Below are 15,163 nucleotides of genomic sequence, written 5' to 3'. Positions count from 1 at the left end.
TTACGAGGGGGGGAGGGAGGGAGGGTGGGATAGGGTTTTTTATTGATTAATCAGTAGATAAGAACTGCTTTAGGTGAAGGGAAAGACACCACTCAATACATGGAAGGTCAGCTCAGTTGGACTGGACCAAAAGCAAAGAAGTTTCCAGGATAAAATGAATGCTTCAGAGGTCAGCGGAGCAAGTGCGGGGATCTGGGGAACATGGTTTGTGGGGACTTCTAAGTCAATTGGCAAAATAATTCTATTATGAAATCATTCTGCATCCCACTTTGAAATGTGGCGTGTGGGGTCTTAAATGCTAACAAGCGGCCATCTAAGATGCAGCAATTGGTCTCAACGCACCTGGAGCAAAGGAAAATGAAGAACATCAAGGCCACACGACAACTAAGAGCCCAAGAGACAGAAAGGGCCACGTGAACCAGAGACCTACATCATCCTGAGACCAGAAGAACTAGTTGGTGCCCGGCCACAATCGATGACTGCCCTGACAGGGAGCACAGCAGAGGACCCCTGAGGGAGCAGAAGATCAGTGGGATACAGACCCCAAATTCTCATAAAAAGACCAAACTTAATGGTCTGACTGAGACTGGAGGAATCCCGGCGGCCATGGTCCCCAGACCTTCAGTTGACACAGGACAGGAACCATCCCCGAAGACAACTCATCAGAAATGAAAGGGACTGGTTAGCGGGTGGGAGCGAGACGCTGATGAAGAGTGAGCTAATGATATCAGGTGGACACTCGAGATTGTGTTGGCAACCCTTGTCTGGAGGGGGGATGGGAGGATAGAGAGAGAGGGAAGCTGGCAAAATTGTCAAGAAAGGAGAGACTGAAAGGGCTGACTCAAGAGTGGGAGAGCAAGTGGGAGTAGGGAGTGAGATGTATGTAAACTTATATGTGACAGACTGATTGGATTTGTAAACGTTCACTTGAAGCTTAATAAAAGGTATTAAAAAAAAAAAAAAGATCAAGCTTAATAGTCTGACTGAGACTGGAGGGACCCTGGAGGTCATGGTCCCTGGACCCTTTGTTAGCCAAAGATGGAACCATTCCTGAAGCCAGCTCTCCAGACAGGATTGGACTGGACTATAAGATAGATAATGATACTGGTGAGGACTGGAGTATAAGATAGATAATGATACTGGTGAGGAGTGAACTTCTTGGCTCAAGTACACACATGAGACTATGTGGGCAGTTCCTGTCTGGAGGCGAGATGGTAAGGAAGAGCGGGACAGGAGCTGTTGAATGGACATGGGGAATGCAGGGTAGAGGGGAGGAATGTGCTGTCTCATTAGGAGGAGAGCAGCCAGGAGTACATAGCAAGGTGTGTATAACTTTTTGTGTGAGAGACTGACTTGATTTTTAAACTTTCACTTAAAGCACAATAAATAAATAATTTAAAAAATAAAAAAGTTGCCTTGCCCGTTGTGAACTAGAGCCATGATACTCAATCGTTGAAGACAAGAATCCACTTTAAAATTCAGTTTTCTCAGCATTTCATGTGAAACCATATTTCATTGAATCTATGCCATTGATTGTAAAATGCACCATGTTTTATGTACCACTAAAAGGAAAAAACACTGCCAATGCTTTTTTTTCTCATTTATAATTTTATATTTAGTGAAAGAACTCTTAGACATACAGATATTTTTAAAATTATATTCTTCTACATACATAACAAGGAAAGCGTAAGTTAAAGAAATTGGAAAATTATTCCTGAAACTTTACATTTCTAGTCTGAGTCTTGTAAATCACTTTTTGAATTGGTTATTGATGTCCCTGTTTTGCTGTACAGGCAGGCCCCCCCTCCCCTTACTAGCATCTGACTTACGTACAACCGGTGGTTATGAACCAACCCCTGTAAAGCCTATCATTAAAAATTCAAGGTATGTACAATGGTTCGTAATAACAAACGGCGCTACTTTGCAGCATGCATCGAAACATTATGATTATTATTACTGTATTATGTTAAACATGTTTTAGTGTATCTGGAAGTGGTTCTTTTTAATGTTTTTTATGCCTGTAAAGGTACACTATATACTATATACTAAGGCAAATATTTGATTTTGGATACAAACTGTACCTAACTGTTCTGACTTATGTACAGATTCGACTTAAATACAGATTTAGGAACAGAACTAGTTTGTAATCCAGAGACTGCGTGTACATTATGCTTTTTGTGCTATCAAAAAAATTGATGATGCAGCTTTTCTTAAGAGTGCTCCACTCTTGTCTCTGGGATTTGTTTCCAAGTTGCTAACATGCCCATTCTGTAAATTTTAGCTGTTTTTGTTGTTTTGGGCATGCCTTATGAAAGACAGCCCTTTTGCACGTACGTAAATAACAAAGTGCAGCATGGTTTCTACTTTGGGTATCTTTCTTAAGCTCATAAAGCAAGTAACTGTTACTTTGCAAGAAAATATGGGATTGTACTCATTCTTCCAATGTAAATTTGCGTCATTATTTATGTTCCTTCATTCTGTGTCTTTTCCCTTACACATTAACTTTTTGTTTCAGTGTCAAATCATAGTACTGCTTTGTAAGACATTAACTGGCTGTTAAACTTAACGGTTATACCAAGGATGCATGTACTTAAGTGAATATGAGATAACTAGCTATGACCAAATTTGTGAATGTGCGGGTAATGACAACTATTGTCATGACTTCTGCCTTGCCAGTGATTTCATAGTGCATTCAAATTTCACTGCCATTAAATGTGAAAAAAAAAGTATGTATCTTAGACTCAGTGGAAAGTCTTCACTGAGTTATGTGTTATTAATCATAACAGCATATAAGTTCTTGAATAATAGATGTTAAATATGGGCAAGACATTTATTCGGTCTAAAGTGAGTTCTTGGTTTTTATCCTTTGCAGTAGGAAATCTAGGGCTCACAGGTTGGAAACCATCATCCTAGAGAGGAGAGGTATGTAGACAAAAAAGGTGCTATTCTAAATTGAGCAGTGCAAAAGAGCTATTCGAAATGTCTGTAGTTTTAGGTATTCTTTTAGAATTTTTGATATTAAAATACATATGGTGAGTTATGCTTACAAGTCAAGACAAAAGAAATTGGAGACAATTATGGCAGAACTAGAAGCATTTTAAGCCTCTTTAGTCTTGTTGATTTTCCAGTAATTCACTAGAGGGCAGTAGTAGGCAATAAAAATGTCTTTTTGAAAAAGATAATCTCCATACATTTTTTTCCAAAAAGTCTGAAATTAAAATTCAGAAGATTTTTGTTTAAAGACCTTAAAAGGCATATTGATTAAATATTTTGTGTAATGTGTATGTCAAGCTTATCAACCTAAATGTTACAAATTTCTTGGTGATCACTGAGACTTAAATATGCAATCTAAAAACAAACTAAAAGCTCAGGTATCAAAATGTTGATTACTTTCTTTTACTTACTCCCTTCAAACAATTAAAAATTCTAAAGAGGGCATTGTATTCCAGCCCTGTCATACCACATAGTGTTACCAAGGACTTATTATTTTCTAAAATTGTTCATATTAAGCTATTTACAAATTCAGTTCAGCTTCTAAAAATGTATATCACTTCTGTGTAAGGAATTAATTCATGTAAATTAAGAGCTCTATTTTAAAAATATTTTTAGTCATATATCTTCATGAGAAATAATTTTATTAATTTATGAGATGTTTGGTTTTGGAGTAAAAGTAAGAGGAGAAATAATTGGGGCCCAGCCCTTACGTGTCGTATAGTTTACTTCAGGTGTCACTAGCTTGGCTCAGAAATCTGTACTTTTAAGAGCATCCCGAGCTACTCTGATTAGTCAAGTTTGGCAGAGCTAGTGATAAAACATATGCTGACCATTATAGTACAATGTTATGTGCTATAATTGAGTTATAAGCAAGGCACATTTATAAGTCAGGGAAGGTTTCTTTAACATGGAGTAATTAAGTTGAGACCTGATGTGCGTTGCAATTTGTTAATCAAGTAGGGTGGGAAAGTAAGCATTCTAGGTGAAGGCACTACATGTGCAAAAGTATACATGCTAGACAAAGCATGAAGCAGTATAAAATTTAAAGTGGTGCATGAGCAATAAAAAGTTCAGTATGGGTGAAATATAAATGTGTAAGTGGCAGGGGCATGAGATAAGATTACTCAAGTTGATAGGGATCAAGTCACGAAGGACTTTGTAGGCCAGGATGAGATGACTAGAGCTTATCCTCAAGACCAGTGATTGAACCTCTCATTGAAAAAAATAGCAAAACAACTTTTTCAAACAACCTTACAGGAAGTTCTGATATGTAAAATTGATGAACAAAGTAGAATTACTCTGATTGACCAGCTACCTTGTCATCTTCTGTAATGGCCTTAGAGGCATCTTCCTAGAATCCTAGGAACGCCTCCCAGAACACTTTGAAAACTACTACTGTTATTAATCCTTGAGAATCCTAAGGGTATTAATTAGAGGGATGATATAATCTGGCTTTGTTGTTGCAGAGAAATCACTTTGGAAGTCTTGTAGAAGATCGATTGCTGAAAGTGAGACAGGCGACTGGTTAGGAGAATATAGATGACCTTTTATCTGACAATAGACTCTATATAAGGGCCATGTTGTTAACGCTGGACTACCATATTCCTTGGAAAATAGTGTCGAGTACTGAGAGCAGATTACTAAGAGTCCAACACAGACTAACAAAGAATAAAATAAGCCCAGTGGAGGTGGTTGGGAGAACAAGGAAACATGTTGTTTTTGTTAGGTGCCCTCTAGCTGGCTCTTCTGATTCATTGTGACCCTATGTACAACAGAACAAAACACTGCCTGGTCCTGCGCCATCCCCACCATTGTCATGTTTGAGCCCACTGTTGCAGGTTGAGGGTCTTGCTCTTTTTCGCTGACCCTCTGCTTTACTAAACATGATGTCCTCCTCCAGGGATTGATCCCTCCTGATAACATGTGCAAAGAATGTGAGACGAAGTCTCACCATCCTAGCTTCTAGAGAGCATTCTGGCCGTACTAGATTTGTTCGTTCTTTTGGCAGTCCATGGTATAGTCAATATTCTTTGCCAACACCATAGTTCAAGGCATCAGTTCTTCTGTCTTCCTTATTCATTGTCCAGCTTTCACATGCATATGAGGCGATTGAAAACACCATGGGTTGGGTCAGGCGCAACTTAGTCTTCAAGGTGACATCTTTGTTTTTAACACTTTAAAGAGGTCTTTTGCAGCACATTTGCCTAGTGCAATGTGTCCTTTGATTTCTTGACTCTTGCTTCCATGGGTGTTGTTGATTGTGGATCCAAGTAAAATGAAATCCTTGACAACTTTAATCTTTTCTCCATTAATCATGATGTTGCTTATTGGTCCAGTTGTGAGGATTTTTGTTTACTTTATGTTGAGGCGTAATCCATACTGAAGGCTGTAGTCTTTGATCTTCATTAGTAAGTGCTTCAGGTTCTTTTCACTTCCAGCAAGCAAGACTGTGTCACCTGCGTAACACAGGTTGTTAATGAGTCTTCCTCCAATCTGAATGCCTAGTTCTTCTCCCTATAGTCCAGCTTCTCAGATTATTTGTTCAGCATACAGATTGAGTAAACATGGCGAAAGGATACAACCCTGACACACACCTTTCCTGACTTTAAATCACGCAGTATCCCCTTGTTATGTTTGAACAACAACTGCCTCTTGGTCTACGTACGTGTTCCTCATGAGCACAATTAAGTGTTCTAGAATTCCCATTCTTCTCAATGTTATCCATAATTTGTTATGATCCACACCATCGAATGCCTTTGCATAGTCGATAAAATATAGGTAAACACCTTCCAGATATTCTCTGCTTTCAGCCAAGATCCATCTGACATCAGCAATGATATCCCTCGTTCTATGTCCTATTCTGAATCCAGCTTGAATTTCTGGCAGTTCTCTGTTGATGTACTGCAGCTTTTGAATGAACTTCCCTCCTTCGCCTTTTTGGATGAGGATAGGGAAATCATGAGAACACTCATTTACGTTTTAACAATATTTAAAATTGAAGGTTTTAAGTATTTTTCTTTACGTAAATACAGGGACTGGCATATTGGGTAATTTCAGCTAGCTATTGAAATATAACTTGCTGTGGAGTTGACATTATCTAGTAGAACTAGTTGATTTCTGAGATTTTCTTTTAATCATGCTCTTTGTTCATAAAAAAAAAAATTACCCTTAATTAAAACAAAACAAAAAATAACAGTAAACACAAAAATAAGACACTGGGTTTTACTTTACATCTGTCAGAATTTATGCTTTGTTATTTGAATTGTGGTTTGATCAATATTTAATCAATGTCTAAAGGAGACTCAGTGGAAAGAATTAAAGTAATTAAAACTGACAATAAAGATACCTGGGGTCATTCTGGGAGTTGACAACTAGGTAACAGAAAACATGAGAAAAAACATGCAAAATTGCCCAGGATATTTTGAGGGTACGGTTTAAGCCTAAGAAGCAGCATTCATCACTTCTGCCCACATTCATTGTGCTGACCCTAATCTCATGGCTCTACCTAGCTACCAGGGAGACTGAGCAATGCAGTTTGGCTGTGTGCTCAGGAGGAACATGAAAAAGGTTTACATATATAATGTATCTGTTTCAGAGGCTGTTGCCACAAGCTGGCAATTTTAAGGTCAAATAATGATTCTGAATGATGCTCACATGGCAATTGCCATTAAGTGTTATTAATGGTTATAATAAAGTCATTATTTGGGAGTAGCTAATATAGAATTAAGGAGTCCTGGTGATGCAGTGGTTAAGCATTCAGTTACTAACAGAAAGGGTGACAGTTTAAACCCACCAGCCGCTCCATGGGAGAAAAACGTGTCAGTCGGCTTCTGTAAAGATCACAGCCTTGGAAATCCTGTGGGGCAGTTCTACTTTGTCCTGTAGGGTTACTATGAATCAGAATTGACTTGATGGCAACTTTTTTTTTTTAAACAATAATGTTTATTATTACTGCTGATTAATAGTTTAAAATTACTTGCAGGAAAATATTCAGAACTTTTAAAGAAACTGCATACACAGATAATTGGTATGTTAATCAGATACTGTGAATATACTCAAATACCTTTTATTAAAGGTTTATACTTAAAATTTTCTTCCTAGAAAATAATTTTGTAAATTATTTTTACTAATTTACAATACACCTACTCCTTAAACTTAATATCTCGTTATCTGACATTTAGCATTTACAACAGAAAAAAACCTATCCAAATATTTTATGCATTAGCGAGGAGCTGAGAAGAGAGGGGGAGGAGGAGGAGGAGGGCAGTTTATGATGGAGAGCGAAGAGGTGGGCCAGGCTGCTGGCTGATCATATTACCTAGGTTGGGCAGAGAAGCCAGGCCTGCTGTGTCGAGAGTGGAGCAGGTGGGTGTAGCACAGGAGGCAGGGGTGGTCAGGCAGAGTTGTGGCAGGAATCAGGGTGGCTGGAGTTGTGCAGGGGATCGGAAGTCTCTTCTTCCAAAGAGGCCTCTCTGCCACCTCTGCAGCCTCTGACAGGCCCAGGTGGCCAGGCCTCACCTGCCTGCAGGCCTGAGGGATGCCCACCACTGAGACCTGTCTCCAGGGCCAGGGAATCAGGAAGGTGGAGAAGTTAGATGCAGTGGTCTATGCAGAGGCCTGGAGCATGGTGGGCCCTGCTGCTCCGGAGGCAGCGGGCAGTCCCCATCCACCACTAGCATCCCCAGCCCCTGTGGACTCTGCAGTAGTGGGAAAGGCATGGTGGGGGAAGGGACCTGCCATGCCACACGCATCCCAAGTAAAACCGGGGGACGCTCAAAGGGTGGTGAATGCGGGGGAGGACACAGGCACCAGAGATAGGGTATGGCCAGACTCTTGCATAACCCAAAATTTCATATAATGACCTGGCCTTTGGAACCTAATCATGTTGATAACTGATGAGTGGGTGTATCTTAACCACTGATTAGCCTGAAGTTTGTAATGTTACTTTGGTAAAATATTATATTTACATTAATAAATATATTCCCATTTGTAACTAAGAATAGTGTTATAAACATAACTTTGTTTAAATGTAAATGTGAAATAAACAGGAGAATTATGAGACAATATAATCATGATTCATTCACATATGCCATGTTTTTCAGTGACCATGCCCCTTCACAACTGCTTACTCCGTATTATTAAAGGACATTTTTGCCTGAAAATTGTGTATGACGTTTTTAATATTACTGAAACACATTTCAATTTTGTTTCTTTTAGGCCTATGGCATGTCTGCATTACCTTTAAATCTGATAAAAGGCACTAGAAGTGCTGCATATGAACGTTTAGAAAACACTGAAGACATTGAAGAAGTGGAGCAACACATTCAAACGATTAAATCAAAAGTGAGTTGGTGTTTTGTTGTTTTTGGGAACCATAAACTTACTTCCTCTTTGACCTGCTTATCTGACATGGCTTAGACATTTTGGCAAACCCATCGTTCTTTACATTGTTTGATTTTTTTTTTTTGACCATATATTCTTCAAGTCCAAGTCCATATTTTAAAAAATGAATCTATGAAACCAGGACACTGACAGTTTGAAAATTTTTGTCAGTGTTCTAACAACTTTGCTAGTTTTCAGGTATGCTGATTTCATGTGTATCATCAGGTTTTATTCTAGCTTATGTTTAGGTACTAGTTAAATAAGCTAAAGAATCCTGTAATTACTGGCTAATTAAATGTACTGTTCCTTCAAGTAGCAGATAAATCTTAAAATTATTTAAAGAACTAGGAAAAAAAGGAAAGTTTTCTAAATCATTCTGCTAGACTAGTGTAGTCTTGATACAGAAACCAGGTAATAATAGCACATGCAAAAGAAGAAAACATTATACTGGTCTCTTTTATGAAAGTAGTGGCAAATATTTAAAAAACATAAATAAAAATATTACCAGTTCATAAATCTATGCTTTAAGAAAACAATATTTTACAATTACCAATTTAGGTTTATTCCAGGAATGCGAGGATGATACACTGGAAAATATATTGATATTAAATGAGAAACCTAAGCATCTTAATAGATGTCAAAGAGTATTTGTAGATTTGTAGTTACAATTAAAAAAAAAAAAAAAAGTTTTACCAAATTAGAAGAGAAGAAAGTGCTTAAATTAACAAAGGAAGACTCTCTTCAGCATTTACCTGGAAGTCTTAGATAAGTAAATTCAGGATAAGCATTGGGGAAGAGTGGAGAGAAGGAAAAAAGGAGACATAGGAAACAATCTTTATTATTTGCATATGATACTATCAACCAAGAAAATCTGAAAGAATCAACTGACAAACTAGTGGAACTAATTAAGAATGTGTTGAGGTGCCTAGATACAAACTTACAAAAATCATTAACCACTTGGAGCGTGTCATAATAAAATGCTCTCATTCACAATAGCCATAAACTGTAAAAAGAAATAACAGATTCTTCCTGATAAAAATTATAAAATTTTCTGAAATACATAACTGGGATGGTTGGTGACTTTAGCAGTCAGGAATGTGACAATTTCCTTTTTGGATCATCAGTCTTAAAATTTTACTTGTGCCACATGTTGGTGAGAAGTAAGGGAAAGGTATACTGTTGGTGGGAAAATAAAATATACAGTTTTTTGGTAAAAAATTACAAGTTGTGACATGTGTCTCTACATAGCTTTAATAATTTAAGTTTATTCTAACAGTTTACCTCTAAGAATCTATTCTACTGAATTATACATTCACATTTGCACCTGTGTATACAAAGATTTTCACAGTACAATGTAATGCCAGAAGGAAAAATACTGGAAACAATCTAAATGTTTAAAAATAATATGTTAAGATACCATGGTAAAATGTGCTATGTGGTGATAAAAAGGAATCAAGTAGATTTATCTTTATTGAAGATGTTTCATATTTTTAAAAAGTTGCAGAACAACCAAGTATCTTGTTTGTGTAAACGGTACAGGCTATAAAGTCAGGCTACCTCAGTTCAAATTCTGGCTCTACTGATTATGCACATTACCTCTGTGGGCCTTATTTTCCTCATCAGATAAATTAATATGATACTATTACCTACTTCAAAGGATTATTCTGAAGATTTAAGGACAATAAATGTGTAAAGAACAGAACAGTTTTATAGGTATATGGGAAGTGCTCAAGAAATGTTAACTATTATGTACGACAAAAGATGGTAAGTATATATCTGCACCCACATCTACACACAGACATGCAAATACATAAAACATGTGGAGAAGGGTATTGGTCATCTTAACAGTGATAATCATTGGAAAGAGGAGTGGTAGGTAACATGAGAATTGGGGACGGTGTGAAGGGAAGTTTTCACATTTTACTTTTTTTAAAATAATGTATATGTATTCACGTACTTTCTAACTAAATATTTTCAAGTGAGATAGCTGTGACTATTGAGCTTCCCTCCTAGTGTTTGTTTATCTGGTCATAATTATTCTTGTATTGGTTTAGTCAGTTGACAAAGCAGAGTGGACATCCATTACTCACTCTACTGGTGCATTCAGTAAATAGACAGGTAACTTGAGTTTTTTTCGGTGGACTCTATTAAATCAGTTCACTAAATGCTTATTTTTTTGAAATAGTCAAAGCCAGCAGTGAAACACAGCTACCTTGTTGTTTGTATTCTTTTGACATTAAAATGGCAGGTATGAGAGAAATTGTTATGGCTAAGACAGAAAGCATTGAACTCTTATACCACATACTTGAAGCATTATTGCTCATATCTGTCTTCCAGAAGGGAATGCCCGTCTTATTCCTCTGTCCTTCAGAAAACACCTTTCTGTAAGGTGTTGACTTAAAGGAGTGAAGATGATTATAGTCAGTGTATGCAAAATGTGGTCTGTCGACCAGTATCATCAGCATCTCCTGGATATTTGTTAGAAATACAAGTTACAGGCCTTACCCAACACCTACTTAATTAGATTTTCTGGGGATGGGGGTCCACATTTCTGTGTTTACCAAACTTTCAGGTGATTCTTATGCATGCTAAAGTTTGAGAAGTAGTAAGACGAGGTATGAGAGAGGGTGGCTGGTGCTAGAAGAACATGGAGGTGCCATGATATAAAGAGATCATTATATCTGTGTAACTCTCTTATTAAAGAATATTTGTGTATCATCTTCATTATATATGTGCTTTCAAGCTGAGGCTGCACTAGGACGTGCTAGAGAGCAATATGTTTGTGTAAGGAGTCCCTGGGAGGCACAAATTGTTAAGAGCTTGACTGCTAGCTGAAAGGTTGACGGTTTGGATCTACTTGGAAGCACCTCGGAAAACAGGTCTGGTAATCTGCTTCCAAAAGGTCAGAGCCTTGAAAACCCTATGGAACAGCTCTACTCTGCACACATGCGGTTGCCATGAGTCGGCATCGATTCAACGGCAACCAACGACGAACGGCAGGAAATTCAAGTGGGAAAGCATATCTATGAGACAAAGTACTGCTCATAGTTACAATAAGCATCACATAAACGTAGATGGAGATTATCTGCCAGATAGGTTGGCCAAAGAAAGCATGACTCATTCGAAAGTATACTTGATGGATTAGGGAGTACCAGTTCTTAGCAATTGTTATGAAAACTTCTGCATGCCACTTATACTAGTGCTCCATCATTCTACTGGTTTTTGAATTAGGGCCTGAGAAGCTTCAGGTCAGGTATACTATAACACAATTATTTGACAAGAAGGAGAGAAAGGGTAGGGCCAAATACATCAAGATAATGGTTAAAAGGAGGTGGTTTGGAGGGGAGGCAAAAATTGAAAAAGGCACATAAAATAGCACTTATAAATAAATGCCTTTTTTGTGGAGTGTTTTTTGAACAAAGTTCTCTCTCTCCACCTAACTTTACCAAATATTGGGAAAATAGGGATCAAGAGGAAGTTAAGTAGTAAACATTCACACGTGCACATGTTGATGCTAGTCTACATTTAGAGATTTTTATTGTCACATGGCAGTTGTTAGTTTTTTTCCAGTTTGTAAATTTGCCTAAGGAGTATCCAAACCTAAAAAAAGTTTTTGTTGCCTGATCTGCTAAATCCGATGGGTACTTTATTAAGACCTTAATAGTAAAAACTGTGTTTTATTTTTTTCTGTTGTTTGCAGAGCAAAGATGGTCGACCTTTGTCAGCAAGGGATAAACGTGCCTTAAAACAATTTGAAGAAAGGTTACGAACGCTGAAGAAAAGAGAGAGGCACTTAGAATTCATTGAAAACAGCTGGTGGACAAAATTTTGTGGCGCTCTACGTCCACTGAAGGTAAATGGGGTTTAAAAAAATTGTGCTGTCACTTTTCACCCAAATTTATATCATTCATCTCAGAATGATTGAGTTTCCCTCTTGAGGCGTTATAGCATAATGCTAAAAACATGCATTTTGGACTTAAAATAACCTAGTTTTGAATCACAGCTCTACTGTTTGACAGGTCGGGGCAAAGTGCATAACTTCTCTGAGCTTATGTACTCATGTGTAATAAGGATTATAACATAGTTATTGAGAAATTTAAATAAATATATAGCTGAGTAATATAGTATACTGCCAGCATATTGTTTAAGTTTGTATGTTTATATAACAAAGAGACCTGGGACCCATATTAGAACTCAGGAATCCTACCTGAAAATAATAGAGTTTGCCTCATTGTTAGACATGTTTCTGAAGGTATACAACGGGTCTTATTTAAGAAGGAAAACCATAATTTGCTTGCCTTGAATTCTTGGAAATGAAGTATCTAAACTTCAGTACTAAGTTAAGGCCATCATAATATGACTCTGGGATTTAAAAAGTAGCCATAACTGTTGACCAGAGACCTCTGTATATGCCTAACTTGTATCTGGATGGCAGAGAACATTTCAAACGTCAGAGCTTTGTATACAATACAAAGACCAAACCTGTTGCCGTTGAGTCAATTCCAACTTACATAACAACCCTTTAGGCCAGCGTAGAACTGCCCCATAGGGTTTCCAAGGAGTGGCTGGTGGATTCAAACTGCCAACCTTTTGGTTAGCAGCCTGAGCTCTTAACCACTGTGCCACCAGGGCTCCTTGTATACAGTAAAAGTTGTAATTCAGAAAAATATCGTGAGTGCTGAGTAGACTGGTTTGCAGGGAAGTTAGGCAAGATGAAGCTAGATAGTAAGTTTGGCCTAAATTTAAATAAAATTTTAGAGAACACTGTCAAAGACCAGTCAAGTGCTAATTTGTTGTCTCTTATAATTTGAAAGGAAATGTTCTAGCTGCTCACTGTAAAAAACTCTTTTGAAAGAGTTTGTCCTACTATGTTATCACTCTTTTTTAACCATCTATTAGAATAAATTTTATAAAGACTCACCTCAGTCTTTTTCCCAAGATGATTTGTCTTCATGGCACCAAAGGTATGATGACATCATTCCCAACCCTTATTTTAATCCTAAATTCTTTATGTTGTTTTATTAGGTTCCATGGAATCGATTCCTACTCATAGGAACCCTATGTACAACTGAATGAAACACTACCCGGTCCTGTACCATCCTTAAAATTGTTGTAGCATTTGAGCCCATTGTTGCAGCTGCTGTGTCAGTCCATCTCACTGAGGCTGTTGCTGTTTTTCTCTGACCCTCTACCAAGCATGTTGTCCTTCTCCAGGGACTGGTGTTTCCTGATAACATGTCCAAATTATGTCCATCCCTGCTTCTAAGGAGCATCCTGGCTGTACTGCTTCCAAGACAAATTTATTCGTTCTTCTGGTAGTCCTTGGTGTATTCAATATTCTTTACCAATATCAGGATTCATAGGCATCAATTCTTCTTTGGTCCTTTTTATTCACTGTCCAGCTTTCACATGCGTATCAGGTGACTGAAAATATTGTGTCTTCGGTTGAGTGCACTTTAGTTTTCGAAGTGACATCTTTGCTTTCTAATACTTCAAAGAAGTGTTTTGCAGCACATTTGCCCAGTGCAGTACATTGTTTGATTTCTTGACTGGAGCTTCCAGGGATGTTGATTGTCAATTCAAGCAAAATAAAATCCTTGACAACTGCAATCTCTTCTGCTTTTATCATGATGTTGCTTATTGGTCCAGTTGCGAGGATTTTTGTTTTCTTTATATTGAGGTGGCCACTGCTATTCATAAGATTTTCACTTGCCAGTTTTTTTTTTAGCAGTAGAATGCTAGGTACTTCTTCCTAGTCTGTCTTAGTCTGAAAGCTCCACTGAAACCTGTTCACCATGGTGACCGTGCTGGTATTTGAAATACTAGTGGCACAGCTTCCAGCATCAACAGCAACAGGCAAGCCACCACGGTATGACAAATGAGTGATGGTAGATTGTAGTTTCTTGTAAATATGTACAGTTTGGTCTCTAACATTGGCTGCCTTCTTTTAAACATGCTCTGTCCTATTTCAGTTAGCATGTGCTTAAAGGGATTTTTTAAATCAACAATATTTAGTATACAGATTGATTTTGCCAAATAGATACAGAGATATGTAGATACATAAACAGAAAGATACAGAACATCCTTGATACCCCAAAAAGCTACCTGTGTCCCTTTGCGGTCAGTCCCTCATCACACCCCCTTGAGCACTGGCTTCAGGCACAACCACAATTTCCACAGAGATTTCTACTGGGATTACTTTGAACTATAGGTAAATTTAGAGGGACTTGATATCTTAATAGGATCCCTGGTGGCACAGTGGTTATGTGCTCAGCGGCTAACCGAAGGGTGGGTGGTTTGAACCCACCAGCAGCTCCACAGGAGGAAGATGTGACAGTCTGCTGCCATAAAGATACAGCCTTGGAAACCCTGTAAGACAGTTCTCCTGTGCCTTGTAAGGCCACTATGAGTCAAAATTGACTTGACGGCAACAGATTTTTTGGTTTTAATTTAATATTGACTCTTGCAATACATGAACCTGTTAAATCTTCCCATTTATTTATATCTTCATAAATTTCTCTCAGCAGTGTTTTGTAGCTTTCAGGTTAAAGGTCTTGGATATAGTTTGATAAATTTATCTGTAAATATTTCTTCCTTTGTAGACCAATGATATTAATTTCAGTTTTCAGTTATTCATTGTGAGTATGTAAAAATACAGTTGCTTTTATACATTGACCTATTATCTTACAAGCTTGCTTAAGTATTAGTTCTAATAGCTTTATTATAGATTTCTTAGTAGTTTTTACATACATTGATTATATTAGTTGTGAAAAGACAGTTTTACTTG

General features: G+C 37.6%; 1 protein-coding gene across 1 annotated transcript in view; it reads left to right on the top strand.

Moving 5' to 3' along the window:
• The window catches only part of LMBRD1 (LMBR1 domain containing 1), a 184,860-nt gene that overhangs the window by 105,529 nt on the left and 64,168 nt on the right, over positions 1–15,163 (top strand). The window contains exons 8-9 of the mRNA XM_049895099.1: positions 8,212–8,337; positions 12,077–12,229. Coding sequence (XP_049751056.1) covers positions 8,212–8,337; positions 12,077–12,229 — 279 coding nt within the window. The remainder of the gene's footprint in view (positions 1–8,211; positions 8,338–12,076; positions 12,230–15,163) is intronic.

Source organism: Elephas maximus, chromosome 1 (genome assembly GCF_024166365.1).
Source record: "Elephas maximus indicus isolate mEleMax1 chromosome 1, mEleMax1 primary haplotype, whole genome shotgun sequence".
Classification (NCBI taxonomy): Eukaryota; Metazoa; Chordata; class Mammalia; order Proboscidea; family Elephantidae; genus Elephas; species Elephas maximus.
Note: the sequence above shows the minus strand (reverse complement) of the source record. Positions and strands in the feature narration are given on the sequence as shown.